The 27,698-nt window shown below is 44.8% G+C and overlaps 1 protein-coding gene across 5 annotated transcripts in view; it reads right to left on the bottom strand.

Annotated features, from left to right (window-relative positions):
• The window catches only part of RPH3AL (rabphilin 3A like (without C2 domains)), a 204,073-nt gene that overhangs the window by 94,796 nt on the left and 81,579 nt on the right, over nt 1-27,698 (bottom strand). For 4 of the 5 annotated variants that reach the window (XM_056819597.1, XM_007485739.3, XM_007485737.3 and 1 more), the window contains one exon: nt 16,191-16,277. The exons of the other annotated variant lie outside the window; for it this stretch is intronic. In XM_056819597.1, the coding sequence (XP_056675575.1) occupies nt 16,191-16,277 (87 nt within the window). The remainder of the gene's footprint in view (nt 1-16,190; nt 16,278-27,698) is intronic. 5 annotated transcript variants of the gene reach the window in all.

The following is a 27,698-nucleotide window of genomic DNA, read 5'->3' as shown; positions in this document are numbered from 1 at the left end:
ATTTCTGATCCTGGCGAGTTCTCACAGTCAAAATGGGGAATGTTCCCAGTAGGGAATTGTTCCAATTGAGAATTCCCCGATGGGGAAATTTTTAACATTCACAAGTCTGAGAAATTTCAAGATTTACATAGTAATGACATTAATTAATATCATTGATCCCCAGGATCCTGGAATAATTGTTCTCCCAATTGGTTTCCAAGCCTCATATTTATCCTCTTTCCAATATGACCTCCAAAGAGATGCCAATGTGATATTTTTAATGCTTAAATCTAACCTTATCACTCCCCTGCTCAATAAACTTCAGTGGTTCCATATTACCTATAGATCAGGGGTTCATCATCTTTTTGTATATTCAAAAACTTTGTGGCAGTCTATTAAAGACAATGGACTCCTCATAATAATTTTGAATATATAAAATAAGGAAGTAGGATTATAATGAATCATTTTGAAATACAGTTAAAATTTTTTCTTCAAGTTCCTAGACTGAGCAGACTCAAGATGGGGGATATTATAAAATTATAAAAATAGAATTAACAGCTTGGTAAAAGACACCCCTCCCCCAAATACTGAAGAAAACAATACCTTAAAAAGCATAATTAGCCTAGTGGTAAAAAAAGGCACAAAAATTCACTAAAGAAAATATATTCTTAAAAAAGTATAATAGGGCAAATGGAAAAATAGGTACAAAAGCTCTCGACTTTCCCATCCAAACAATTTTAAAATAAGGCCTCAAAACAAATTTTGGAGCAGCAGAGACCACAAAAGGTTAAGGCGAGACATTCCTCTAGCCTAAGAAAACTTAGGCGAGATCTATGACACTGGTGTGAAGGTGTGTTTGGAACCCACACATTCTGTGGCAGCAATGTGGTCATAGCAGCAGCTTTGAAAGGTCTCAGCCCAGAGATAGTAAGGGGGTCAGACAATTGGTCAAAAAGAGATTAGAAGGACTCTTTCATGGTACTGGGTACAGCCGGCATGGATTGGCAACCCTATTACCAATAAGCAGTTCAGGGTCACAGTTCCAGAGCAGAGGGGAGTGCTTATGGTCATTCACAAGGGAGCAGAGGCCCTGGTCACCATTCCAGGGCAGAAAGGTATGTCAGTATTTGGACTACCTGAAAGCTTTGATCAAAAACAGAACCTAAACATCAAATTTCAGGAAATTGTAAAAGAAAACTTCCTCAATATCTTTGACCTAGAGGGTAATATAGAAATTGAAAGAATCTGCCAGTCATCTCCTGAAAGAGATCCTCAAATGAAAACTCCCAGGAATATTATAGCCAAATTCCAGGTCAAGAAGAAAATATTGCAATCACTCAGAAAAAAAAAAGAAATTTCAAATATTATGGAGTCATAGTTGGGATCATACAAGATTTAGTGGCTTCCTCATTAAAGAGTGCATATAGGATAGGATAGGATATTCAAGAAGGCAAAGCAGCTAGGATTACAACCAAGAATCATCTACCTAAAAAACATAAATTTAATCCTTCAGGGAGAAAAAAAATGGATGTTTAATAAAATATAGGACTTTTGAGCATTTCTGATGAACAGACTAGAGTTGAATTTGACATTCAAATATAAGATTCAAAACAAATAAAAAGAAAAGTTATGGTTGAATTGCATTATTACCAATATTTCTATTTAAAGCTGTCCATTTATTTAGACTTCAGCTTCTGAAGGTCAGGCCAACTCAAGGACACAACTGAGGGAGGTAGTTACTCCCAGCCCCCTCAAGGTTTCTACCCAGGCAGGGATGTTTATTCTATAAACAAAAAAGAGCCAGAGCAAGGTCCTCCTGAACACATATCATTTTTTGTTCTTTCTAGTCCCCTTATCAAGATTTGTGGTGACATGATCTAAAAGAGGAGATTAAGCCATGAAAACCTGATTGAGACAGCTTATGATTCTTTAACCAAGGATTGCTAGAAGAAGTTAGCTTTCATAAACCAGCTAACACTGTTTCTTAAGTGCCTGAGAGGAGCAGGTGAGCTCTTACCTAGTTGCAGGGAAGCAGTAGGAATCTATCCACCAAAGAAGCAGTCCTTCCTGTCCCAAGGATGAATAGGGGAGGAGCTAAGAACTCTAAGTCCATCATCTCATGAAAATAATCTGCAATCAAGCCTACCAGGAGAGATCCAACTGATATACTGTCAGGCCAATCAGAAGGAAGGCACACTTAGGTAGAAAAGACACTGTCTGCCCTTGCTCTGGGTCTTTTGGCAGAAAAGGAGGAAAGCTATTGACCTGTCCTTTATTAAGATATCATATGCCTCTATTAGTAAACAATGTTATACTTGGAGAAAGGGCTTCATTTTATTTCTTGGTTAAAATTCCAGGCACTACACATAAGAAAGCAAACATGAACAAATAATCACAAGAGACTCCAGAAGGTGAAACTACTTACATTCCTGGATGGGAAGATGATCCATGTAACTGTTAAGAACTTTATCATTTTTCAGGTAGCTAAAAGGAGTTCATATAATGGAGGGCACAGAAGTGAGTGGATTATTTTGGAATTAACTCCCAAAAGGGAGGAAAGGAGGTAGAATGGGGGGAAATTATCTCATATAAAAGCAGGGAATAAGGAAGAGCTTTTATGGTGAAAGGGAGAATGGGGAAGGATAGAAAATGCTTGAACCTCATTGTCATCTGAATTGGTTAAAAGAAAGGAATACTATATGTGCGTGTGGAGGTACACACACCTATAACACACACACACATACACACTCAGTTATGTATAGAAATCTTTTAGCTAGCAGGGAAATTGGAGGAGAAGGAAATAAGAGAAGGGTGGGAAGGATATTAAGAAGGAGGACTCATTAATGGAGGCAGTGGTTAGAAGCAAAATAGACTTTTAAGAAAAATTAGGATAAAAAGAGAGATGAATTAATAGAAGAAAATGAAATGGAAGAAACACACAGTAATTATAACTGAAACGTGAAAGAATGAAACAATCCCTACCCACAAAGAACTGCCATTTTAAGTCCTTCAGCATCCTTGGTTAACTTCCTCTGTGCATGGTCTAATTTGTCACAGATGTGATGCAACTATTCCAGATGTGGTCTGTCTCAAGGAGAAGAGAGTCATTGCCTCTTTTTTTTTTTTTAACCCTTTCCTGCTTAAAAAAAAACCTTATCTTCCATCTTAGAATCAATACTATGAATTGATTCCAAGGCAGTAAAATGGCAAGGGTTAGGCAATGGGGGAGATTAAGTGACTTGCCCAGGGTCACATAGCTAGGAAATATCTGAGGCCAAATTTGAACTCAGGACTTCTCATCTCTTGGCCTGGCTTTCAATCCACTGAGTCACCCAGCTGCCCCGACTGTCACCTCTCAAGTACTGGGTGCTATGTGTCTATCAATAAACCTTCATCTTAGGTGACCTTCTTCAAGTGCTGGGTCCCATTGATGACTCATGTTGCACTTATAGGCATCCCCAAAAACCCTAGGGTGTTTGTCATATGCATAACCATCTAGCCACAGCTCTACCTTCTGGTGCAGCCAATCAACTTCATGTAAGAATAAAAACCAAAAGCCTCTGAACTCTTGTCCAAGATTCAGCTCCTCTATGGAATCTTCCAGAACTAATTCCATCCCATTATTCCAATCACTTCTATCAATCATTGGATCATGGATAATATCACAGGATGATAATAGTAGTTGGCATTTTATATTCCTTTAAAGTTTGAAAAATGCACAAGTTCTCTGCAAACCTTAAAATGCTACATAAATGTTAATGATTAGTATGATTACCATCTCATTTTACCCTTGCAATGTTCCTATAAGTCCTACCACAATCCCCTAATTACAGATAAGGGAACTGAAGCTGAGGTCATGTAGCTTGGAAAGTCTGAGGCAAGGTTGGAACTCAGGTCTTCTAGAATCCAAGGTCAGCATATTTTATGAGCTGTGACCATTCAGCAGTCAGCAGATCAAGATCATAGATTTCTCAAGCATCTATTAAATGCCTACAGTATACATGCCAAATCCTCTTTTGGGTATGAGAGATACAAAGACAAAAATGAAAACAGTAGCCTTCCCTGAGGACCTTAAAAATCAACTGAGATTATAGCATACTTCAGAACTGAAACCCTCTCATTTGGAGTCCGATCCCCTCAATTTACTGAAAACAAAACGGATGTTCAGAGAAATAGGATGCTGAGTGACTTGCCTATGGTCACATGAGTAAAGCAAAAGAAGAGTTGGGATTTGAACTCAGGTCCTCTGATCCTAGAGCTGTAAGAGTTAAATAAATGTGTAATACTTCAAGTATTATTTTAATAAAGTTTATTATATGACAAAATAGAACCACGTGACTAAGTTTTCCACCTGCTTAAAAAAGCCTGTTCCACCAAAGCTGTGACAGGAAGGAAAAAGAGGCCCAAGTGACAGAACTCCACCCAATTTATCTCCTGTCTACGTCAGCATGTAACGACAGGAAGAGAGGAGGGTGCTGGGAATCGTGGTTTTTAGGGTAACAGATTCAAATTACACAGAGCTTCCCATGTAGAGAGCACTCCCATAACAGTACACCTTGGTCCAGATGGGACTAGCCAGGGCCATCCCTATCAAAGTCCATTGCTTGCATTTACATGCATTTTCCATTGTCTGTGGCTGGGGCAGAGTGTATGAGAATTCATTTTTTATATACTTTATATTCCCATATCAGGGTCCTGAATTAGAGCATCCAACCAGTCTTTTAGGAATGTTTCCCTCCATAAAACCTGATCAAAAGACAAGGCTCTTCCTATTGGGTAGGTACACAACCACTTCCCCTATCATCTATGGGGTGGGGAGGGCTGGAGAATCCTGATGGACAATCTCCTCGTTAACTAGTCATCAATCAATGATGTCTAAGGCCAAAAATGAATAATGAGCTCCCAAACTGTATTATAGAGTTGCGCGAAGGAACTTCTGGTCTTTAGTTACAAAGAGGATCATTGATCCGTTGATTTACTGGTTAAATGCTAGTCTAATCAATAAACTGATATTTTTATTCCCAAACCAGTCTTGAATATTTAAACTGTAATAATTGCTAAGCTCATAGGTTTGATTCCCACAGAGGGATCAGTTAGTTTCAAGCTGTCCCAATGGCCCCAGATAGCACCCCTAACTTTGGCCAGGTAGGTGGGAAGGTGGAGGGGAAGAAGGGAGGAAGGGAGGAAGGGAGGAAGGGAGGGAAGGAGGGAAGGAAGGAAGGAGGGAAGGAAGGAAGGAGGGAAGGAAGGAAGGAAGGAAGGAAGGAAGGAAGGAAGGAAGGAAGGAAGGAAGGAAGGAAGGAAGTTAGGAAGGAAGGAAGGAGAGAGGGAATGGAAGGAAGGAAGGAAGGAGAGAGGGAATGGAAGGAAGGAAGTTAGGAAGGAAGGAAGAAAGAAGAGAAGGAAGGAAAGAAGTTAGGAAGGAAGCAAGAAAGGAGAGAGAGAGGGGAAGGAAGGAAGGAAATGAATCTAGGTTAGAAAAGATGCAGGTTATGTGCTGACGATTTAAAGAACAAATTGAGAATTCCTATTAATAGTCTTGTTAGGAGGCAGTTAAGTGGCTCAGTGGATTAAGAGCTAGACCTAGGTTTCAAGTCTGGCCTCAGATACTTCCTTGCTGGGTGACCTTGGACAAGTCACTTAATCCCAATTGCCTAGCTCTTTCTGTTTTTCTGCCTTGGAACCAATTATTAATTCTAAGATGGAAGGTAAGGGTTTAAAGAAATAGTGTTTATACTTTCTGGGGCAGAGGAAAAGCTCAGTTGGAAGAATTATAGGAAGCTTGCTGGGGTGGGAAAAGGGAGAGCTGGCTACCTTTCACCTTAACTCTCCCTACTGGATCTTCTCCCTAACTTTCCTCATTTCCATAGAAGCTCTTCCTACTTTCTCTGGGCTGAGAGTCCAAGGCTAGTAAATTTGGCCATATGTGACACTGATCTTTTCTCGTGACCCTACATCTCTGACTCTGGGTACTGGCATTGACTGCCTCCCAGGCCTGGAATGCTCTCCATCTTCAATCTCATCTCTACCTCTTGGCCCAGATAAAATCCCCCCTTCCATAGGAAGCCCTTCCTGATTCCCCTTAACACCACTGCCTTCCTTCTGTGCTGATCTCTAATTTATTCCATCTATATTTTTTGCAAGCTGTCTCCTCCCACGAGACTCCTTAGGGACAGGGACTGTCTTTTAACTTGTCTTTGCATCCCTAGCACTTAACAGAGTGTCTAGAGCCCCAAAGTAGGTGCTTAATAAATTTTGTCTAACTGAGAAGAGAACCAGCAGCGAGGCAGCTGATCATGAAACAACTTTCTGATCCTTCTTCCCTTGACATTTAAGCACAGAAGCCCCAAACCTGGGCCTGAAAAGGAAAGTCTAACTAGAAATACTACCTTTCAATTACCCACAAATCTTCCTTCACTCTTCAGTCCCTGGCAGTCTAGGCAGGGCAAGGCTGGCTCTCTCAGAACCATCCTTGTCTTTAAGCAGTACTTTTCAAGAAACAGAAAAATCTAGAAAAAGAAATCGATTCTAGAAAATTCTAGATTCTGAGGAACTCAGCATCCCTTACCACAAAACCTTCACGGCCATCTCCAATCCATGCCACCCGCACTCTAATCTTCTCTTCTTCCCATCAGCATTTAGATTCTAGCCTGGACACCGATTCATGAGCATTCATGCAATCTAGTCCTCCACCTAAAGTGTACTTCCTAGACATGGACACTTCGGACTGACACCAGTGAACCCACACTCCCTCTTCTTCATGTCTAGCTCCTCTGTTAGAATGTAAGTGAGGGCTGGACCGTCTTGCTGACTTGTTTTCATATTCTTAGCACTTAGCACAATGCCTGATCTAGTGTAAGCACTGAATATATGCTTTCTCATTCATTCATTCATTCATTCATTCATTCATTCATTCATTCATTCAGTCTCTTTACAACTTAGCTTATTTTTTTTTAATTAATGGGAACGAAGACCTCAGAGACAAATGAAAGTTGTTGGTACTGATGAAAGACGGGTTCTCACAATTCTTTCTCTATAAAAGATGAAGGGAGAAAAGTGGGGGAGAAATTGCATGGATAAAAAAGTCATAATGAGGGCAGGGAAGCTGGGAATTTGTCCCAGGGTACTAATGTAGACAATCATAATAGCTTATAGTCCTACCACAGGAAAAACAAAACAAAATGAAACCAACAGTTATTAGGTCACAAGAATGGGATAGGGATGGGAACGGGCTTGTGATTTCACTGGTATAAGGAACTCTCATTGAAGAATCTCACTAAAACAATGCAAGTTGGCACCTTCTCTGCGGTTTCTAGTTTTGGAGAATCACCTGGGACACTGAGGCTTGTCCAAGGTCACAGGTCAGTTTGTATCACAGAGAGGACTTGAACTCAGATCTTCCTATCTCAAAGTTGGTTTTCTATTCATTACACCAGACTATCTTAAAAAAGTTTTTTATACAACTCTTCTTATTAGAATCAATGCTAAGTATCGGTTCCAAGGCAGAAGATTGGTAAGCTCTAGGCAATTGAAGTTAAGTGACTTTCCCAGGGTTTCACAGGTAGGAGGTATCTGAGGTCAAATTTGAACTCAGAACCTCTCATCTCTAAGTCTGACTCTCTATCCACTGAGCCACCTAGCTGCCCTTCCACAATATCTCTTAAAAGGCAAGAATCCTTAGGAAGCAGAGTTGCCTGTCCAGTAGAAGTCCTGTACTGGTACCCCAGGGTCTCATTCACCCACAAAGTTCCCTGAGACAGTCCTAGCTGCCACTTGCCCCAGTCCTTGTCTGTGGTACCTGTGGCTCTCTAAATAATGACTTTCCTTATTGAAATAATAGGATTCTAGTCCTAAAGCCACCAAGAATCACCTAGTTCATGTAGTCCAAATCCAATCATCTGACAGGTGAGCCAACTGAGGCTGGAGGAGGTAAAGTGACTTATCCAAAGTCCCACAGAGAATAAGCACCAATGTCAGGATTTGAACCCAAGGTCTCTGCCTTCAGAATCAGAGCTCTCTCCTAAGCTCACCAAGGTAAGCTCCCAGACAGAGCTGGATCGGTGGGTGGGGGCTCGCTCATGCTGCACCTGAAGGATGAATAAACAGAACCTCCTGGGTCAGTTTGGCCCCCGGCACTTCCAGCAGGGCTGGCTCCATTTGCTTGAGGGAGGGCAGTGGGGAATGCTCATCATTACTCCAGAAGATGACAGTATTGAAGCAGAAAGAGGAAAGGGAGATAAGAGGTCTTGGCAGACGAATCCTAAGAGTTTTCATCAGAAATCCGAGTGCTTCCATTTAGGACTTGGCTGTTGCTGGGGGACGGAGCTCTGAGTTTTTATCACTGAACCAGCCACGTGTGGCACTTGGAATCTGACATTGAAAACGCTCTCTTCTGTTGACTTATCTCTACTTTTTGATTAGATTTTTTAAAAAGAAAAAGAAAAAAAGGCATTTTAAGAGGGGAAAAAAACCCAATTACCCTGACGCAGAAAAGAAAGTAGCCAAGAAGAATAGATTGGCTTCAATATACACAAATGCACGCCTGGCCGCAGCACCACTGAGGCATGTACGGTAGACTCACAATATGTCAGGTTTAGCAGAGTGGAACTGAGTATACAAAGGGGCATTGTCTCTGCCCAGCTGAGAGAGCAAGCTTATTCTGCTCTCTACAAATCCAAATTAGCCAGGCCACAGGGCAAACCACAAACCAAAGTGGCAAGACACAAACCAATAGGTTCTTGGCATTTACAAAAATGGATTTCAAATCTCCATTTTTGTTTTCTGGATTTTTTCCAGCTGTTAGCACGCCATGGAAGACAGCTCGACCTGATGAGTAAGAAGATGGTTACATTCTTTTTCAGCATGAATAGAGAGCCACTTGATACAATCCACCCAAAAAAGCATTTATTTAATGTTCACTATGTGCAAGGAGGTGCAGTCGATAAGAGTGCCAAGCCCAGAGTCAAGAGGGCTTGAATTCAAATCCAGCCTCAGACACTTACTAGCTGTGTGATCCTGGGCAAGTCACTTAATCATCTTTGCCTCAGTTTCCTCATCTGTAAAATGAATTGGAGAAGAAAATGGCAAACCACTCCAGTATCTGCCAAGAAAATTCCCAATGTTGGACATGTCTGGAAAAACAGCAAAATGCAGCAACTGCAAGTTGATTCCTGGTAAAGCACAAAGACTGGGTTCAAGTTTCACCTCTGATATATACTGACTGTGTGACCCAAGCAAAGTCACTAAACCTCTCACTGCCCAGGCAGCTCTCCCTTTCTCCTCAGTTCCAATTCTCTGCCTTTTGTCAAGAAATCTCACTAAGGTGTTGGTGGAGGTTAGAGACTAGGTGTGATCCCTCTCCTTGTCATTAGCATCTTCTGAGAAATGCACAAACCTTTGAGAACGCGAGAAAGCAGCTCCAAGGGCAAGAGTTTCAGCTTAATCCCAGGAGTATTTATTTCATACCTCTTGGGAAAGCAGCAGGGAATTAAGCACCAGATACAGAAACGGGCTTTTAAAGAGTCCCAGACCCACCACCCCACCCCGGGAATATTGTAGGATGGTAAACGGAATCAGTCTGTTCATCAAAGGGCATTTATTTATTTGTAATTGTTTTCATTTTAGTGGTTGATTGACTTATGCTTGCTTTTTAACCCAGGCTCTTTTTGTTTTTTGTTGTTCAGTCATTTCAGTCGTGTCTGATTCTTGGTGATTCCATTTGGGGTTTTCTTGGCAAAGCCTCTGGGATGGTTTGCCATTTCTTTCTCCAGTTTACAGATGAGGAAACTGAGGCAAATAGAGTGAAGTGACTTGCCCAGGGTCACCCAGCTAGCAAGTGTCAGGCTGGATTTGAACTCAGGTCTTCCTGACTCCAGGCTCAGCATTTTATCCACGGAGCCACCTAGCTGTCCTTTTTAAAATGCTGTTTAATCATCTGCTTGATTATGGAGAGGCAGCATTTATTATTGGCTTATTCTTTTTTTTTAACCCTCACCACGGTGCCTGCTTGGTTTTTTCTGAAGGCCTGAGTCTCCCTATATTTTAGTCCAGCCTCCACACGAGCAGGTCCCGCTCTGATGAGCATCGGCCAGCTCCCCCCTCCTTAGATGGAGGCTCCCATCCCCAGGGGCTCCCCACATGCATTACTACAGTTCAGAACGGCAGGGCTGGAGCAACCCACCTCAGCCTCCCCGACAGCAGGGACCGGCCAAAAACCATGGAGTAAGCTCTCACACCGACCACGGGATGGACCGAACGACTAAAGCGCAGCAACGAAAACTGGCTCAGTGCCCGTGCCAGGAAGCGGAGCCAAGAGGATGAGGTCAAACCCGAAGCCCCTATGTGTACGGCCAGAGGGGCCCCGAGAAGTGCCGTCCGCCTAGGAGGAGGGCAGAGAGAGGCTGCCTCCAGCAGCAGAGCCTGAGCGCAGTCTTGAAGGAAAGTACCGATTCAGTGGTGCCCATGCAAGCCAAGCACAGAGAGATGGAAGGAGGAGGCAAAGGCATCTGGGACCTAGAAGGCACGGATGGTAGCCAGCCTCGAATGGGAGGAGAAAAGCCACGCCGGGAAGAGCCTGAATGCCAGATGGTGGAGTTTTATATTTTATCCCAGAACAGGAGTTCTTAATCTGGAAGCTGTGAACTTGCATTTAGAAATATTGGGCAGGGGGCAGCTAGGTGCCCAATGGATTGAGAGCCAGGCTCAGGCCCTGGGTTCAAATCTGGATCTAGATATCTTAGCTGGGTGACCCTGGCCAAGTCACTTAACCCCCACTGCCTAGCCCTTAACGCTCTTCTGCCTTGGAACCAATACGCAGTATGACTCTTAAAGTGAGTCACCCTAGATGGCCCAGCCTGGGACAGAAGACAAGGGTTTAAACATATTATATCTATTATGAAAACTGGCTTTCAGTATAATTTCTTTTCTTTATACTTAAATGCCGTTGGTTTCCTCTTTAAGCTGATGGATGCCTTGAAACATGTGATTCGAAGAAGGGGGCCGTGGGCTCCCCCCGCTGCCAGAGGGCTCCAGGACCCAGATATGGCTCCGTGATGGGTCACAAGGAAGCCTGGGAAAGGACCAGCTGCTTCCTCTGCTGCTCTCCCCTGTGGAAGCCATCATGACTGACATAGGAATGATTACCCAGGAGGCGTCAGGGAGGGTCTGGAGTCCAGCTGCCCTTTCCCTGAGGGAGGGAGGGATGGATGGAATCCGCCAGGTGGAGATCACAGAATCCCCCCAAAGTACATCAGAGACTACCTAGCCCCACGGTTACAGGGTCCAGTCTACCAGCTCTGATAAGTGGTTGTCTGCTTTTTTTTTTAAGCTTCCACTTCAGGATCAATACTGTGTATTGGTTCCAAGGCAGAAGAGCAGGAAGGGCTAGACAATAGGGGTTAAGTGACTTGCCCAGGGTCATACAGCTAGGAAATGTCTAAGGTCAGATTTGAACCCAGGACCTCGTGTCTCTAGGCCTGGTTCTCAATATACTGTGCTACCTAGCTAGGTAGCAGAATTCAGACTCAAGACTTGAATTCAAATCCTGACTCAGATACTCACAAGGGGTTCAATTCTGAGCAAGTATAGCTGAGCTAAGTATAGCTGCCCTGTGCCTCAGTTGCTGCCTCTGTAAAATGGGGATAATAATAGCACCTGTCTTCCAAGGATGTTGTGAGGATTACATGGGATAGTACATAAAGTGCTTTGTAAACCTTCAAGAGTGCAATTTAAAGGCTAATTGTTGTGATTAGTATTATTAGGAAGCATGATAGTGCCATAGTATACAGAGCACAGGACCTGGGAGTCAAGAAAACCCATCTTCCTGAGTTCAAATCTGGTTTCAGACACTAAGTTGTGTGACCTTGGGCAAGTCACTTAACCCTTTTGGTGTCAGTTCCTCATCTTTCAAATGAGATGGAGAAGGAAATGTCAAACCACTCATCTTTGCCAAGAAAATACCAAATGGGGTCACCAAAGAGATGGCCACCACTAAAACAACAAATTATTATTATCATGATCTAGTTTCTGCTTGAAGACTCCCAGAAATGGGGAACTCATTACTTCTCAAGGTAGTGGATTCCATTTGTAGATAGCTCTGTTAGAACTTCTTCCTTAAATCCTAGAGAGGCAAGAATACTTGGCTAGGGAGTCAAGGTAGCAATAAGCTCAGTTCTAAAAATAAGTAAGTTAATAAAACCAAAATATAGAGGCAGCTGGGTGGCTCCGTGGATAGAGATACAGGCCTGGACACAGGAGGTTCTGAGATCAAATATGCCCTCAGACACTTCTAGCTGTGTGACCCTGGGCAAGTCACTTAACTCTAATTGTCTAGCCCTTACAGATCTGCCATGCAACTGATCAGTAACATTGATTCTAAGACAAAAGATGAGGGTTATTTCTTAAAAGCAAGGATAATGAGCAAGCCGGGTCTTGAAGAAGAGCTAAAAAAGCTCCTGCCTCTGTTTTTGGCAAAGGTGGGGCACCATGAGGGTGGCACATTGCATATGCCCACATATTTCACTGATGTCCTGGTTGGTTCTGCTCAATTGGCTTTTCCTCCCTCTTTCTGTCAATTTTTTTTTCTTTGTTATAGACTCTTTTCCAAGGTTGTCCGCAGTTACCAGGATGATTAAAAGGATCAAGCAGTAGGGGTGAGGCCAGAGGATTCTGGGAGAGGGCACTGTGGGACTTTGCAAGTTTCTCTCTAAATAGGGATGAGGGTGGGGAGGGAAGGAGAATATTTGAAAATGAAAGTGATCTAAAAACAAAAAAAGTCAGCAATCGTATTTTAAATGTGTATGTGTGAGAGAGAGGGAGGGGGGAGGGAGAGAGGAAAGGAGGGAGAGGGAGAGAGACAGAGAGAAAGAGAGAAAGAGACAGATCGACTTGCTTTCTAACCACTGATTTACTGGGTGGCTCTGGACAACTCAGTTAATCTCTCCGACTTTCTTTATTTGCTCGCTGGAGCCAGAGAGGAAACCAATCAATCAATAATCAATCAACCAGCAAGCATGTAAGTGGCCACTCATGCCAGGTACTGGAGACTCAAGGACAAACCCCTCCCAGACCCTTCAGATCACTGCCCTGACTGCTGTTTGTAAGAAAAAAGAAAGTGTGTGGGTGTGGGCTTTGAAACTCTAAAGTGTCATATAATTGCATCATTAACATTATTATCTCAGCTAGAGACTTGAAGAGGATGTGGCAACTTTGTACTTTGAAACAGGCCAGGTCCCCTGGGGAGGGGGGGCCTACCAAGTGGCTTAAGTGGAATAGAAAGGGAGGGAGGGAGGGAAAAGAAAGCAATGAGAGAAAAGAAAGAAGGAAGGAGAAAAGGAAGAAAGGGAGGCCGGAAGAAAGCAATGGGAGGCAATAGAGAAGGAAGAAAAGAAAGAGGGAAGGAGAAAGGGAGGGAGGGAAGGAGAAAGCAAGGGGAGGGAATAAAGAAGAAAGGAAAGAATGAGGAAAGGAGGAAGGGAAGGAGAAAGAAAGCAATGGGAAGGAATAAAGGCTAGAAGGAAGGAAAGAAAAAAGGAAGGAGAAAAGGAAGGAAGGGAGCAAGGGAAGGAGAAAGCAAAGGTAGGGAATAAAGAAGGAAGGAAAGAATGAGGGATGGGAAAAAGGAAAGAAGGAAAGGAGAATTTATCAAATACCTATTATGTGTCAGGTACTGTTGTAAAATAGTATCTCATGTGATCCTCACTATTATTATCCCCATTTTATAGCTGAAGGGCCTGAGGCAGACAAAGTTGAGGTAACTTGCTTAAGGTCACTCTGCTAGTAACTATTGAGTTTGATTTGGACCCAGATCTTCTTGACTCCAAGCCAAGCATCCTATCCTCCTCACCACTTAGCTACCTGGAAGGCCAAGAATAAGTCCTCCCTAAGGCTCTGTGCCGGGAGCCAAGAAAGGCCTTGCTGTTGGACACAGTCCATGTGGAAACCAAGGACTGTAAAGCAGACCCCAGGAAGGGAAACACCCATTGAAACCCCACTAAGTAACTTTCCTTATTAACATCCCCTTATTATTGAAATTGCCATGATTATTATTCTTTTAATTAGCCCCAGGAAAAATAGATGAGAGCAACATGCTTGCAGGGTCAATACAGATGTCCCACTCTGTCCCCCCAGGATATTACCAGGAGATCCCATTTACAAAATTAAACCTAGGATTCTTATATACTCACTTAGATAGGACCCTCTTTTCTAGGCATAAAAACTTCTGGCAAATCTGTGCCCTGAATTCCCTAACCTATATCTGGGTCATGTTGATTCTACCCTCTGAATCTGCCCTTAGCAACAATGTTTCATTGACTATCTCTCTAGGCTTCCTGTGTGTTGTTAGGTTCCATGGAAACATGTATGTTGAGAATGAAACTGTGTGCCAAGTAGATGTGTGATCATGAGGGTATAAAATAAAGCTAGGCCTCAACCAAGGCAGAGCAGTTTATCCTGTGAAGCCTGTGCTGCGGGTTGAATGCGAAAGCTGGGTCCCGTCCATCATTCTGCCAACACTGTCCCACCTCCAAGACCCCATCCCCTGTGGGGGGCTGGCCCACCCTAGAGCAGCTCTGCAGTCCCTAAGCATAGTCCTGTTGTTTCAGCCCCCCAGGCCAACTACCTGTGAATTATGAATTATGGGGGTGAGAGAAAGGAGGGAACCATAGTGGGGCATAAAGACAGAAACAGTAATACTAATAACTGATGTTTACATAAGGCTTAAGGCTTTCAAAGAGCTTTGCAAACATTATCTTTACTCCTCACAACCCTGGGAGGGAGGGGCTATTAGTAACCCCATTTTATAGATGAGGAAACCAAACACAAGGAAAAAAATTCCAGGAAGTGAACAAGTTTGTGGGAAACTGTCCTGAAGGTCAGCATCTGATAGCTGCTTCTCCAAGGCTGGTTGCAGCAGCTGGGATATCTAAGAGGAGCAAGAAGGAGGAGCACAAGGAGTGTATTCTTATAAAAACCAGCCATAATATTCTACAGGTTGAAGAAAGGTGTGCCTGAGAGAATGAGAGAGATGCTTTTAGGCAGGATGGGGCAGAGGAGCCAGCCATCCTGAGGGGGTGCCCTGCCCCTTGACTATGTTCATTTATCCTCTTGACTGCTCTTCTTTGGAGGTGCCTTCAGGGAAGTTGGAGTGTCCCTGAGGTGTTGGGGGTGAGTCTGTGTGGCTGGGCCTGTTCTGTCTGCTGCCTCTGTATTTAGGAAGGGGTCCAGGCAATGTGGCATCCCTAAGAGCAATGTCTCTGAGCCATTCCCTGGACATAGCTGTCTTGAAATCCCCGAGTCAGTCTGTCCATCCCATTTCTCTGCTCCTTAAAGAGTCAATCCCGGAATCACAGGTTTTGAGGCTCGGGAAGGACCTCGGTGGCCCCCGAGAACAACCCACATGCAAAAGGAAGCCCCACTAGAACAGCCACCGAGTGGTCGTCCGGCATCAGCTTTGACATCTCCACCAACCACTTCCCGAGGCAGCCCGATCCATTGGGACGACGCTCTCTAATAGGAAGTTTCTCCTGATATTAAGTCTAAACTGGTCTCTCTCCCCCTCCCGGCTCTCCATCTTCTGATTCTGCCTCTGGGGTCAAACTGAACAAGATTAATCCCTTTCCCACAGAACTGCTGTTATTGTAGGTGAGGCCTGTCAAACTCTTTAGGTCCCCATTCGGTGTTTTTTCGACAACTTGCCATTTCCTTCTCCAGATCGTTTTACAGATGAAGAAACAGGAAAACAGGGTTACATGACTTGCCCAGGGTCAAAGCGCTAATAAGAACCTGAGACTGGATTTGAACTCGGGTCCTCCTGACTCCTGGCCCAGTGCCATGACTCCCCTGCAAGTACTTGAAGATGGCCCTCAAGACCCATCTCACCCCCCCCCCCAGTACTCCATTCTCTAGGTTAAACTCCCCTCTTCCCACTCCTCCAGCCTCTCCTGTGGCATGGACCACTCCTTCCTGGAATAAGGCATCTTCTCCTGGGAGGTGACTGATGGATGGGCAGCGGCCGGAGGCAGGAGGTCCTCCAGGGGCTAGGAAGTCCCCGAGAGCCTGGGCCCGGTGACCACTTCCCCTCACACAGTGCAGATCCTCCCCCCACCCCCACCCCACCCCAAGTCCTTGGTTAACCCTGGAGGGGAAGCCCAGCCCCCTCCCGCCCCCAGCCCGCTTGATGCAGCCGATGGCGGTGTCCCCCCCGGATACGCTACCTCTCTCTGCTCACTGCATATCTTACACAGCCAAAGAGTCCGCTTCTGGCTGCCGGAGGTCTCAATCCCACATTTGGTGCAGACTTTCTAGGAGAGAGAGAGAGGGCGAAGGGGAGGGAGGGAGAGAGAAGGAGCAGCGAATGTAAGTACCTTCCGGGCTCTCGCTCAGCCTGGGCGGCCGAGAATCGCTCTTGCACTCTGCAGGAGCCTTGGGTTTGCTTGTTGTTAATGATAACACCACGGAAGGACCCCAAGACTCCGCAGAGCCGGGCAGGACCCCGAGTGACAGCCCCGGAGCCACCTCACCCATCGTCTTGTCCCGGGAAGTCAGAGCCTCTGGGGCACCCAGTCACTCGGAAAGCCGCGAGCTAACGGCTTCCACGTTGAACCGTCCTTCTGTTTCTCTCTTGAAATAGCTTCCCAAAGACTTTTCCATTTGGTTGGGCCACTTGGGCCTGTCTGACACCTCCGTTCTGGCCCGTCCCACTTCATGCTACCGAGTGGAGTTCGTTTGATCCATTTACCTGATCATAATGATCTATCAATAAGCATTGATTAAGAGTCGACTATCGATCGGGCATTATGGCAGTCAGGCCCAAGCTCCATTCCTGCTTCTGATCCACACTGGCTATGTGGTCCTTGACATATGGTGGAAGAGCATTAATTAATTCCAGAGTCAAAGAATCCGGTTTCAAATCCTACCTGTGTGGCCTTGGGCGAGTCACTTCCTTCCCTCATTTATAAAAGGAAGGGGCTGCCCTAACCCTACAGTCCCTTCTGGCTCTGAATCCTGTACCCTCTCAGTGCCTCCGCAGGCAACGTTCTGAGGCTTTTAATTTGCAGGAACAGCAGTAGAGGGAATTTCCTCCCTGCAAATTTCCTACCCTGAAATGAAATAGTCCCTGTCCTCAAGGAGTGGATATTCTATTTGGAGAAATAACACTCACACATCTGTGTAAAGGAAAAAACATTTTGCAAAGGAAATCTAAAGCAAGGGGGAGGAGGTACTAGCAGATGGGGGGGCAGGGCAGGATACTGGTTTAGTCAGAGGTTTTTGAGTTGGGTTCTAAAGAAAACTCAAAATTCTAAAAGGAAGAGAGGAGGGAATGCTTTCCAAGCAGAGGACACAGCCTAGGCAAAGACCTGGAGGAGGGAGATGGAGTGTCATATATAGGCAATGGTAAATAGGTCAGTTTGGCTTGAAAAGGAGAGTTTGTGAAAGAGTATGATGGGTAACAAGCCTGGAGAGGTGGTCTGGAGCCAAACTGCAAAGGGTTTTAAGGACCCACAGTCATCTAGTCTGACCCACTCTTTTTTACTGATAAGGAAACTGAGGCCCAGAAAGGCAAAACCCATTGGCCAAGGTCACAAAAGTACCAAATGGCAGAGCTAGGATTTGAACTCAGGTCTTCAGGACAGCTGGGGGCACAGAGGATAGTGCTGGGCCTGGAGTCAAGAAGAATCATCTTCTTATGTTCAAATGGCCTCAGACAATAATTTGCTGTGTGACCCTGGACAAGTCACTTTACCCTGTTTGCCTCAGTTTCCTTAACTGTCAAATAAGCTGGAGAAGGAAATGGCAAACCACTCCCAGATCTCTTCTGTGAAAACTCAAATGGGGTCACAGAGGAAGACACAACTAAAACAACTGAACGACAACAATCTCTGACACCCCATTTGGCACCCTTTCTATTTCGAGGCTTTGCTTTCAACAGAGAAACTTGTCAAAGCCAATGACTTGCCTTTGTAACTCTGTCACACAGGTAACTGGGGGGGGGTGGTTGGGGGGAGGCTGGGTAGCTCAGTGGATTGAGAGCCAGGCCTAGAGACAGGAGGTCCTGGGTTCAAATCAGTCCTCAGACACTTCCTAGCTGTGTGACCATGGGCAAGTCACTTGACTCCCATTGCCTAGCCCTTACTGCTCTTCTGCCTTGGAACCAACATACAATAGTGATTCTTAGGTAGCAGGTAAGGGCTTTAAGAACAACAAACAAATGCAACAGAACCTTGAATTCCAGGACTCTCTCTGTCCCCCTATTTGGTGCCTCTTCTTAGGCAGGACAAGTATTATAACACCCATTTTACAGAAAGGTTAAGTGCCGTGCATACAAGAAGTGGTGAAGCTGAGACTTGAACCCAGAACTTTTGCCTCTAAGACCAGGGCTAATTTGGCTGTCTTAGCCTAAGTATGAACTGGCACCAGGCTGGGAGCAGGAGGTATAAAGAGTCAGCCTGTAATGTCTACCAGACTTCTTTCCTCTTCTGTGAAGTGGTTTAATTACACGCCAATTTTTTTTAGAAAAGAAGAAAAAGACAACTCCCCACCTCACCCCCTCCAGGGAATATCCTACAGGTTCATTGAGCTGCTGTGCACTGAGCTGCTGGATCTAAGTGACAAGAGAGCACCATTTGTTACTGCGATCCTGGCTCCCCGGGGACAGCGGAATCAGTCACCTCTCCTGGGAGTGGGTGACAGGCACTGCCAGCTCTCCGAGGAGGGAAATGTCACATACCCACGTTCCAAGAGCAGGAGGGAGGGCTCAGCCTGCTGCTGAGGACTATGGGAAGGGAGGGGGGGAAATGCATGGTCCAGCATTATATGCCATTTCACAAATACAGGGATCCGGGGCGAAGTGCTGACCAAGAGAGATGCAGGAGGCTGCTCCACAAGAGGACTGCATTTTCCTGCTGGCTTAGAAGAGAGCCAGAATGTCAGACAACACGTTCATTCATTCAGCCACACAGCAGCAATGTTCCAGGTGTCTCCCCGCTCTGATACACAAGCCCATAGTCTACAGGGATGGTCATTAAGAAGAAGCCTGGCCCAGTGGATTGCCAGGCTGCCCTAGAGACTAAAAGGCTTGGGTTCCAGTCCTCCCTCTGGCCTATCCTGGCTGGGTGACCCTAGGCTTGTGACGTAACTGGTCATTGCCCCAGCTAACACTTCTAAGATGATGTTGGTGGAGATTATCTCACTGGAACTTCCTTAGATGGATGAAATGAGAAGTCTAGATGAGCAACACCACCAAGCCCCCATACTTCAAAAAGTCCAGTTATTGCTAATAACAATGGCTTTGGCTAAGAGCTCTTCCAACATCTGTAAAGTACTTTGCATGCCATAGTTCCTTTGAGCTATTGCAGGTGTAATAATTCCCATTTTACAGAAGGGGAAATGGAGGCTTAGAGTGTTAAAACCATGTAGTCACGGCCACATCAATAGAGGAGGCAGAATTCAAACTCAGGCCTCCCAATGCCACATTCAAGGCTCTCTCAGCCACCCTGTACTCCAAAGTTCCTAGAAGCTCTTCCTCTGCTGTCTTTCTGTGCTTGGAACCCACAACTACGTACCGCATGGAGCAGGCATTAATATGCATGTGATGACTTGAAATGCCCTCTACAGGACTTCACTAGGTGGGCTGACACCCAGTTATAGACCTCCAAACAGGAAGCTCCACAATGTGGTTCACTGAACCTCTTGCCAAGACCAGGAGGAGGTCTTGCTGCCCTTGTCCCAACATGGTTAGAAGATACAGTGGACAGAACACGGGGCTGGGAGTCAGGAATACTTGACTTCAAATTTAGCCTCAGATGCTTACTAGCTAGCTGTATGATCCTGGGCAAGTCACTTTATGCGGTTTACCTCAGTTTCCTCATTTGTCAAATGAGCTGGAAAAGGAAATGGCAAACTCATTCCAGTATCTCTGTCAAGGAAACCCCAAATGGGGTCACAAAGGGTGGGGAGACAAAATTGAAAATGACCAGACAATAAACAGTGTGGCTCACTGGACTTCTTGCCAAGACCAGGAGGGGGGTCTTATTGCCCATGTCCCAAACTCTAAACCCTGGGGTGAAGGCATGGGGTGTTACTTCCCTATCTCCCCCTTCATCTGGTGCTGGGAATAGGAGAGGACAGGATGGGTGGCTTCTCCCACAGGCCATGCCCCTAGGAGAGTATAACCAGCACGGATCCCCCTCCTACCTTCTATCTGGGGCCCCAGGTACATGGATTGTCACTGGGAACACCTGATCCTTTTTTTTTTAACCCTTACCTTCCATTGTAGAATCATTACTGTGTATTAGTCTCAAGGCAGAAGAGTGGTAAGGGCTATGCAATGGGGGTCAAGTGACTTACCCAGGGTCACACAGCTGGGAAGTGTCTGAGGTCAGATTTGAACCCAGGACCTCCTGTCTCTAGGCCTGGCTCTCTATTCACTGACCCACCCAGCTGCCCCCGCACCTGATCCTTTTTTGGCAGAGAGAGCAGGGATTGGCAAGGAACTGCAGGCAGGGGAAGGAGCCCAGCAAGACACTGAGAAGATCTCATCTCCTCCATGACTTAGTGTGTCAGCAGGGATGATTTGGCCCTGACGCAGAGGCCAGGCTTTTCCTCTGGATAAAACTGGATCTTGTAGCTGTTATCTATTTAGTATCTGATTTGTTCTAAGAACAAAGAACGGAGCAGATATAAGGGGGCTGGGAGCCGGCTGATTCTCTTCTGCAGTGAGTCTGTGGCTGGGGACGATGCCGCCAGGAGAGACATCTGAGCCCTGCGGGTCGGTGCCCCATCTCCCCCAAGTCCCACCGGTGCCGTCTGTGGCTCAGGCTGTCCAGCCTACCCAGCTGACCCCCTGCAGAAGCACGTAAGAGTCCAGAATCCCACGGCCACCCCCCAAGGGAATGAGTCTCTCTCCTCCCTCTGCCACTCTCTTCCCTTTGCCATTGTGGCCACAAAACAGGGTCAGAGAAAAGCAGAAAGTCTCTGATCCCCTCATTTTACATCCAGGGAGACTGAGGCACATAAGGGGGAAGTGACTTGATCAAGGTCCCACATGCAAGTCATTGGGTGAACTGGAACGAGACTGTGAGTCTCCTTACTCTTGCTTCAGTACTGTTTCATGACACTTTTTTTTAAATTCACTAAAACTCCAAGGACAAAAGTATGTGGAGGTTTGTAGATTTAAAGGTGGCTGGGTGGCCCAGGGGATTGAGCACTGGGACTGGAATCAGACAGACCCAAGTTCCAAGTTCAGCCTCAGGCTCTTATGAACTTTGTGACTTTGGGTAAGTCCCTTAACCTCTGTTTGCCTCAGTTTCCTCAAGTGTGAAATAAAGATAATAACCTCGTAGGATGGTTGTGAGGATTAAATGAAATTATATTTGTAAGGCTTTTAGCCCAGTGCCTGGCACATAGTAGGCACCTAATAAATACATGTTTCCTTCCTTCCTTCCTTCCCAGATGGGACTTTAGAGGGCACTGTCTCTCCAATGTTTAATTTTCCAAATGAGGAAACTGAGGTCCAGGGAGGGGAGGCTCCCAGTAGTAAGGGGCAAAATCAGGGTTTTAGATGTGGCTCTATAGTAGTATATAGAACACTGACACTAATGCAGAAGGTTCCTCATAGCTCTCCTTGTCTCCAGTCAATCCATCCTCCATGCTATAATAAGCTTGGTCACTCCCCTGTTCACACACCCTCCATGGCTCCCTATGACCTAGAGGATCAAAGTCTAAAGACCTTAGACTTTAGGAAGGCTCATCAGTAGATGGACCATAGGAGGGCAAGTTATTCAGCTGTGCAAACCTTCTAGGATGATCTGCTAAGTCACAAAGGGGGTGGTGATCTGCATCTTGGAAGGGAATGTCCATACCTATAAAAATTCACAGGCCTCAATTTTCCCATCTGTAAAATAAAGGACTTGGGCTTCTGAAGTCCTTAAAAATTTTTTTTGTTTTATTTTTTTCCAGATTACATGTCAATAGAATTTCTGAATATTCCTGGAATCCTTTTCCACCTTAGATCTAAGAACCTCCCTCCCATTTCACTCTGTATATCCTGGAGATACATAGTTGTTTTCATATTGTCTTCCCCCATTAGTAATAGTAACAATATTAATAAAAAGCTTTAAGTGCTTCAAGGTCTGTAAAGTGCTTTACAGATCATGATTCTCCTAATCACCTTGGAAAGAAGAGGTTATGATTATTCCCATTTTAGAGATAAGAAAACTGAGACAGATAGATGTTAAGTGACTTGTCTAAGGCCTCTCAGCTAGAATCTGGGGCCAGATCTGAACTCCAGTCTTTCTGATCCGAAGCCTGGCTGCTCTCTGGCCACGACAGTGCCTGGGTTACTGACCGGCCGAGGAAGGTGGTAGGGATGGGAGAAGCAGAGATCACATCCCCTGCCTCCTTGGGAGCGGGTCCAGGCCGCCCATGGCTGCCCCAGCCTGGGGGCTGTTCCCCCAGGCACTCCTCCTGGGTGTCCACTTTCTTCTCCCAGAGCCTAGGGGGCTGGCGGGGCTCACCAGAAGCAAGATAATTGGCCCCAGTTCCTATCATACCTAATGGTCACGCCTCAGATCGATAGGAGAATAATGACTTTTCCCCTTATGGGTTTGGGCTTTACCCCAGAGTCCAGTCAAGAAAGTTCAACAGAAAAGAATCGACACAAAGGAGCTGGGGGTGGGGGGGCTGCACCGGTGTAACTCAGAGGAAGGAGGGGCTTCACAGTCTGGAGCCCCCGGGGAAGGCAAGGTGGGCTTTCTCGGGCTCCCAAGCTGCTACCACCTGGATGTACTGAAAATAAAAAGCATCCTCAGAGCAGGAGGGAGGAGCAGGGCTGGAAATTGTCCAGGCGCTCGGACGTGGCCTCGAAGGCATTTACCCAGTGGGCATCAACAGCTCTGTGTCTAGAGAGCCCCGGCCTGGGCACCATGAAAGGGTGACAGGAACCCCCTGCAAATGAAGCCTGCGGGGAGCAAGGTGGCTCAGTGGATTGAGAGCCAGACCTAGAGACAGGAGGAGCTTCATGATTACCTCACTCGATCCTCACAGCTCTGCAAGCTAGGTGCTCCGAATGTCTCCATTTTACAGATGAGGAAACTGAGGCAGAGCCTAAGCGGTGTGCCCAGCTAGTCTTCCTGACTCCAAGCCCCCAGCTCTTTATTCAGTGGGCCACACAGATGCCTCTAAGGTTTGACCCCTCAGTTAATGAGATCGAAACCTGGGCCCAGACTTGCCCAAGGTCACGCAGAGATTTTAGGATCATAGACGTAGGGCTAGGAGGGACAACAGACAGTCTGGTGCAGTGGGCTCAGAGTTAGGAGACCTGGATTTGAGTCTAGCTACTAACCGGCTGGGGGATCGTCCCCCAAATCTGGGGGGCCGTTTTCTCTTCTGTAAACGTCCAGTGTCTCTCCATAGACCATGGTTCCCTGATTCTTTCCTTTTCCAAGAAAAAAAGCTTCCTTTCTAAAACACACAGGAAAGGAAGTAAAGACTGACTCTCCTCACCTCTCCCACCGCCATTCATTAGAGCACAGAACAAACTGTTGGGGGGCCAGAGGCCAAGGCTCCACCATGTTTTGAAGCTCCCAGTACGTGGAGTCGGAGACTTCAAATACCTTCAGTACTTTCAAATACCAAATCGCTGCAGCCTCGGAGAGCTCAGCCCCAGAGAGGGGAGGTCAGGCCCCTCTCTCCTGCTCTGTGATCCAGGTTAAAAAGCAGAGGACTGGAGGAAAATTCCAGACCAAGTGGGAGAGCAGGGGGAGAACCTCCCACGCCCATCATTCTCCCAGCCTCCTCCCAGGGAAATGTGAGTCCTGCTCCTTGCCCTCACACTGCTGCTCTGTTCTGCTGTTATTGATCGGCTGCAAATGTTATCAAGAACCAGATTTCTCCTCTTGCCACAGTACGGCAGGCACACTCCCCAAGGATCAGCTGCTCCCTTTCAGCAGCCCCTCCTGCTCAGGCAGAGCCCAGGCCCAGAGCATGAGCCACCATGCATGCTAAGCAGCCTCCCCTCTCCCTGCACACTCCAGCCCAAGCGGCTTCACTCGGCAACACTCGGGTCCCAGAACCCCACTTCCTGCTCTTCCTACCATAAGCAGTCGACTCCTAACACCACATCACGGGTAGTCAATTCTCAGTTAGGTATATCAAGGGAGAGGAGCCTCATAGAGATCACCTAGATTTGAAGGCAAAGGATCTGTGTTCTAATTCTGGCTAGACCATTTTCTAGCCACGTGCTTTGGGCAAAGTGGCTTCTCTTCTTTGGGCCTCAGTTTAACCTCCTACAAAAGGAGGGGCTTGCTATCTTCCAAGATCCTGAAGGATTTCAAGTGCAAACTTATTATCTCTGGTGCAATAAAAATTATTTCACGTGGTTTTAGAAGGCTGTTTTATACTAAGAAGTTATGCAATGGGAATTCCTAACCCTTTAGAAGGTAGTGTGCCATTGTGAAAAAAGTGCTAGATTTGAAGTCAGAAGACTTGGGTTCAAATCCTGACTCTATTCCTTATGGCATGACCATAACAAGTCACTTCCCTCTCTGGGTCTCCGTTTCCTACTTTGTAAAATGAGGGAGTTGTGTTGGACTGCCAAAGCTGACCAAAAAAAGGGAAAATGACAAATGCTGGAGAAACTGCAGGCAAATAGGTATATTCATGCAGTATTGTTGGGGGTAAGAATTGGCTCAGCCATTCTGGAAAGCAATTTGGAATCCTCTGACCCAGAGATACCTCTCCTGCTCTATAATAATAAGTAAGCTAGCATTTATATGGTGCCTGATATATACCAGGCACTGGGCTAAGTGCTTTACAAATACTATCCCATTTGATCTCTATACCACAAAGGCATCAAAGAAAGAATAAAATGATTCATATGAACAAAAATATTTATAGCAGAAAAACTGGTACACTGAGAAAATGGCAGCTTAGTAGCAGGAAAAGTCTGAAGCCATCCTAAATATCCTTCCAAACCGATCTTAGAAAGGTGCCTTAAAAGGACAGGGATAAAAGCAGGACAAGCGAGGGCCCTCACCCACTGAACACAACATGAAAGATAGACAGAAAGAGTGGATGTCCACAATATAAGGGGGAACCAGAAGCAAAACTGCCAACAGGCCTACCCCCACTCTGCCAGACTCAGAACCAGGATATAGGTAACTTTGGGATCCTGGGTTGCGGGCTACACCAACAAAGGAGCACTTCAGACTCACTCCTCAAAGTCCCAGACTCTAGCAGTAAGGTGCAGAGGTCCATAGTACTCTCAAACCTCCTCAGCAGCAGTGAATACAGCCCCAGGGAAAAAACCTGTGAACCAGAAGCTAAGACAGAAATGACCAGCAACCTGCAGATTTCCCAATTCACTGGCAGGAAAATGAGCAGACAGGTTGAAGAAAAATGGGGGAAAGAAATGAAAGTAATGCAAAAAGAAAATAACAGCTTAAAAAACAAAATTAGTCAAATGGAAAAAGAAACACAAAAAGCAAATGAAAAAGCAACTTAAAAAATCAGAAATGACCTACAAGCAAAAGAGGCAAAAAAATCAAATGAAGAAAAGAGTGCCATGAAAAGTAGAATGGACTAAATGGAAAAAGGAGGATCAAAAGGTCATGGGAGAAACTCATTCTTTAAAAATTAGAATTGGCAAATAGAAGCTAATGATTTTACAAAACATTAAGAAACAATAAAAAATAGAATTAAAAATAGAATAAATATGTAATATCTCATTGAAAAAACAACTTGCTTGAAAAACTGATCCACGAGAGACAATCTAAGAATTAGTGGACTACCTGAAAGTCATGGCCAAAAAAAAAACAAAACAAAACAAAAACAAAACCCTAGACATTATATTACAAGAAACTATCCAAGAAAACCATTCTGGTATTCTTGAATAAGAGGACAAAATGGGCATTGAAAGAATCCACAGATTGCCTCCTGCAATAAATCCCCAAATGACAACTCCCAGGAATGTTATAGCCAAGTTCAAGAGCTTCCAGGCCAAGAAGAAAATACTGCAAGTGGCCAGAAAGAAACAATTTAGATATCATGGAGCCCCGATCAGAATTACATAGGATCTGGTAGCTTCTACATAGAAGAACCATAAGGCTTGGAATATGATATTCCAGAGGGTTTATAACTGGGTTTATAACCAAGAGTCATCTAGCCAACAAAATTAACTATGTAATTTCAGGGGAAAGTATGGTCATTTAACAAAATAGAAGAGGTCCAAGAATTCCTGAAAAAAAGATCAGAATTAAATAGAAAATCTGATGTCCAAATACAAAACAAAATACAACCCTAAAAAGGTAAATAAGAAAGAGAAAGAGTTTAAGGGCTTCAACAAAGTCAAATTGTTTATATTCCTATAAGGGAAGATGATATCTGTAACTCTTAAAAATTGTTATCGTTATCATAGTAGTTAGAAGATGCATACATAGTTAGAGGGTATGATATTAATTTGTTTAGGATGATATGTAATAAAAATCTAGGGTTAAAAAATAAGATTGTAGTAAGAGAAATGGGAAGGAAGAAGTAAAATGCAGGAAATTATATCACATAAAAAGGCACATGGGGACGTAGAATACTATTACAAGAAGGGGAAGATGAGGGTGGTAATGGTCAATGCTTAAACTTTACTTTTATGGGAACTGGTTCAGTGAGGGAAGAAGAGCCAGATTCTTTGGGGTATAGAATCCTATCTTACACTATAGAAAAGTAGAAGGGGAATAAGAATGGAAGTGGTGGTAAGGGAGAAAAAATATCTATAGCAGCTCTTTTGTGGTGGTAAAGAATTGGAAATTGAAGGGATATTCATCAACTTGGAAATGGCTAAACAAGTTGTGGTATATGATTGTAAGGAAATACTGTTGTGCTGTTAAAAACAAAAAAGATGGTTTCAAAGAAACCTGGGAAGATTTGTATGAACTGATGCAAAATGAAGTGGGCAGAACCAGGAGAATAATTTACACAATAACAATAATATTGTCAAGACACCTTAGAAAGCCTTGGGAACTCTGATTCTTACAATGACCAGCTATAGTTCCAGAGGAATAATGATAAAACAGGCTACCCACTTCCTAGCAGTGCTCAGATATCTCATCATGTCTGTGAGCCTCATCACTTCTGTGAAGGGCAATAAAAAAATAAGACAGGCCAATATATCATGCTTGTTTATACACATCTGTTAAAGGGGTTTTGTTTTTCCTTCTTGTTCAGTGAGAGATGAATGGGAGAGATGAAGGGGAAACAAAATGGATTTTCATTATTTGGAAAAAATTTAATGTTAAAAAATGAATAAAATGAAGGGATTCGGCTTGATCTCAAAAGTTTCTCCCAACTCTCCTGACCTCTGTATGATCCAATCAACTTCAAACAAAAGAATGAAGCTGCGTTGAATTAGGAAAGATAGAAAGCTCTCCAGTTTCCCTGCCCTACCTTGGACTGATCATCTTCCACACTACCAGTCACCATGACTATGTCTCAGACTAGCTTAAGCAAGACTATATTTCTGGCTGACATCAGTCTGGAGTAGCCTGGGTTTTGCTTTAAAAAAAAAAAAAGTCTACCCTTCTATATTTTACTGGGCTGTGGGCTATCTCTAAGAATAAATAGAGATGTTGTTAGAATCAACAAAGAAGTTAGATCAGGTGATAATGTCAACAAGAAATAGAAAGGAATATTTAACAAGATAAGCAACAAGACAGATAATCTATCTGGGGACAACA

Source organism: Monodelphis domestica, chromosome 2, assembly GCF_027887165.1.
Source record: "Monodelphis domestica isolate mMonDom1 chromosome 2, mMonDom1.pri, whole genome shotgun sequence".
In the NCBI taxonomy this organism is placed as follows: domain Eukaryota; kingdom Metazoa; phylum Chordata; class Mammalia; order Didelphimorphia; family Didelphidae; genus Monodelphis; species Monodelphis domestica.
This window is presented reverse-complemented; position numbering and strand designations above follow the sequence as displayed.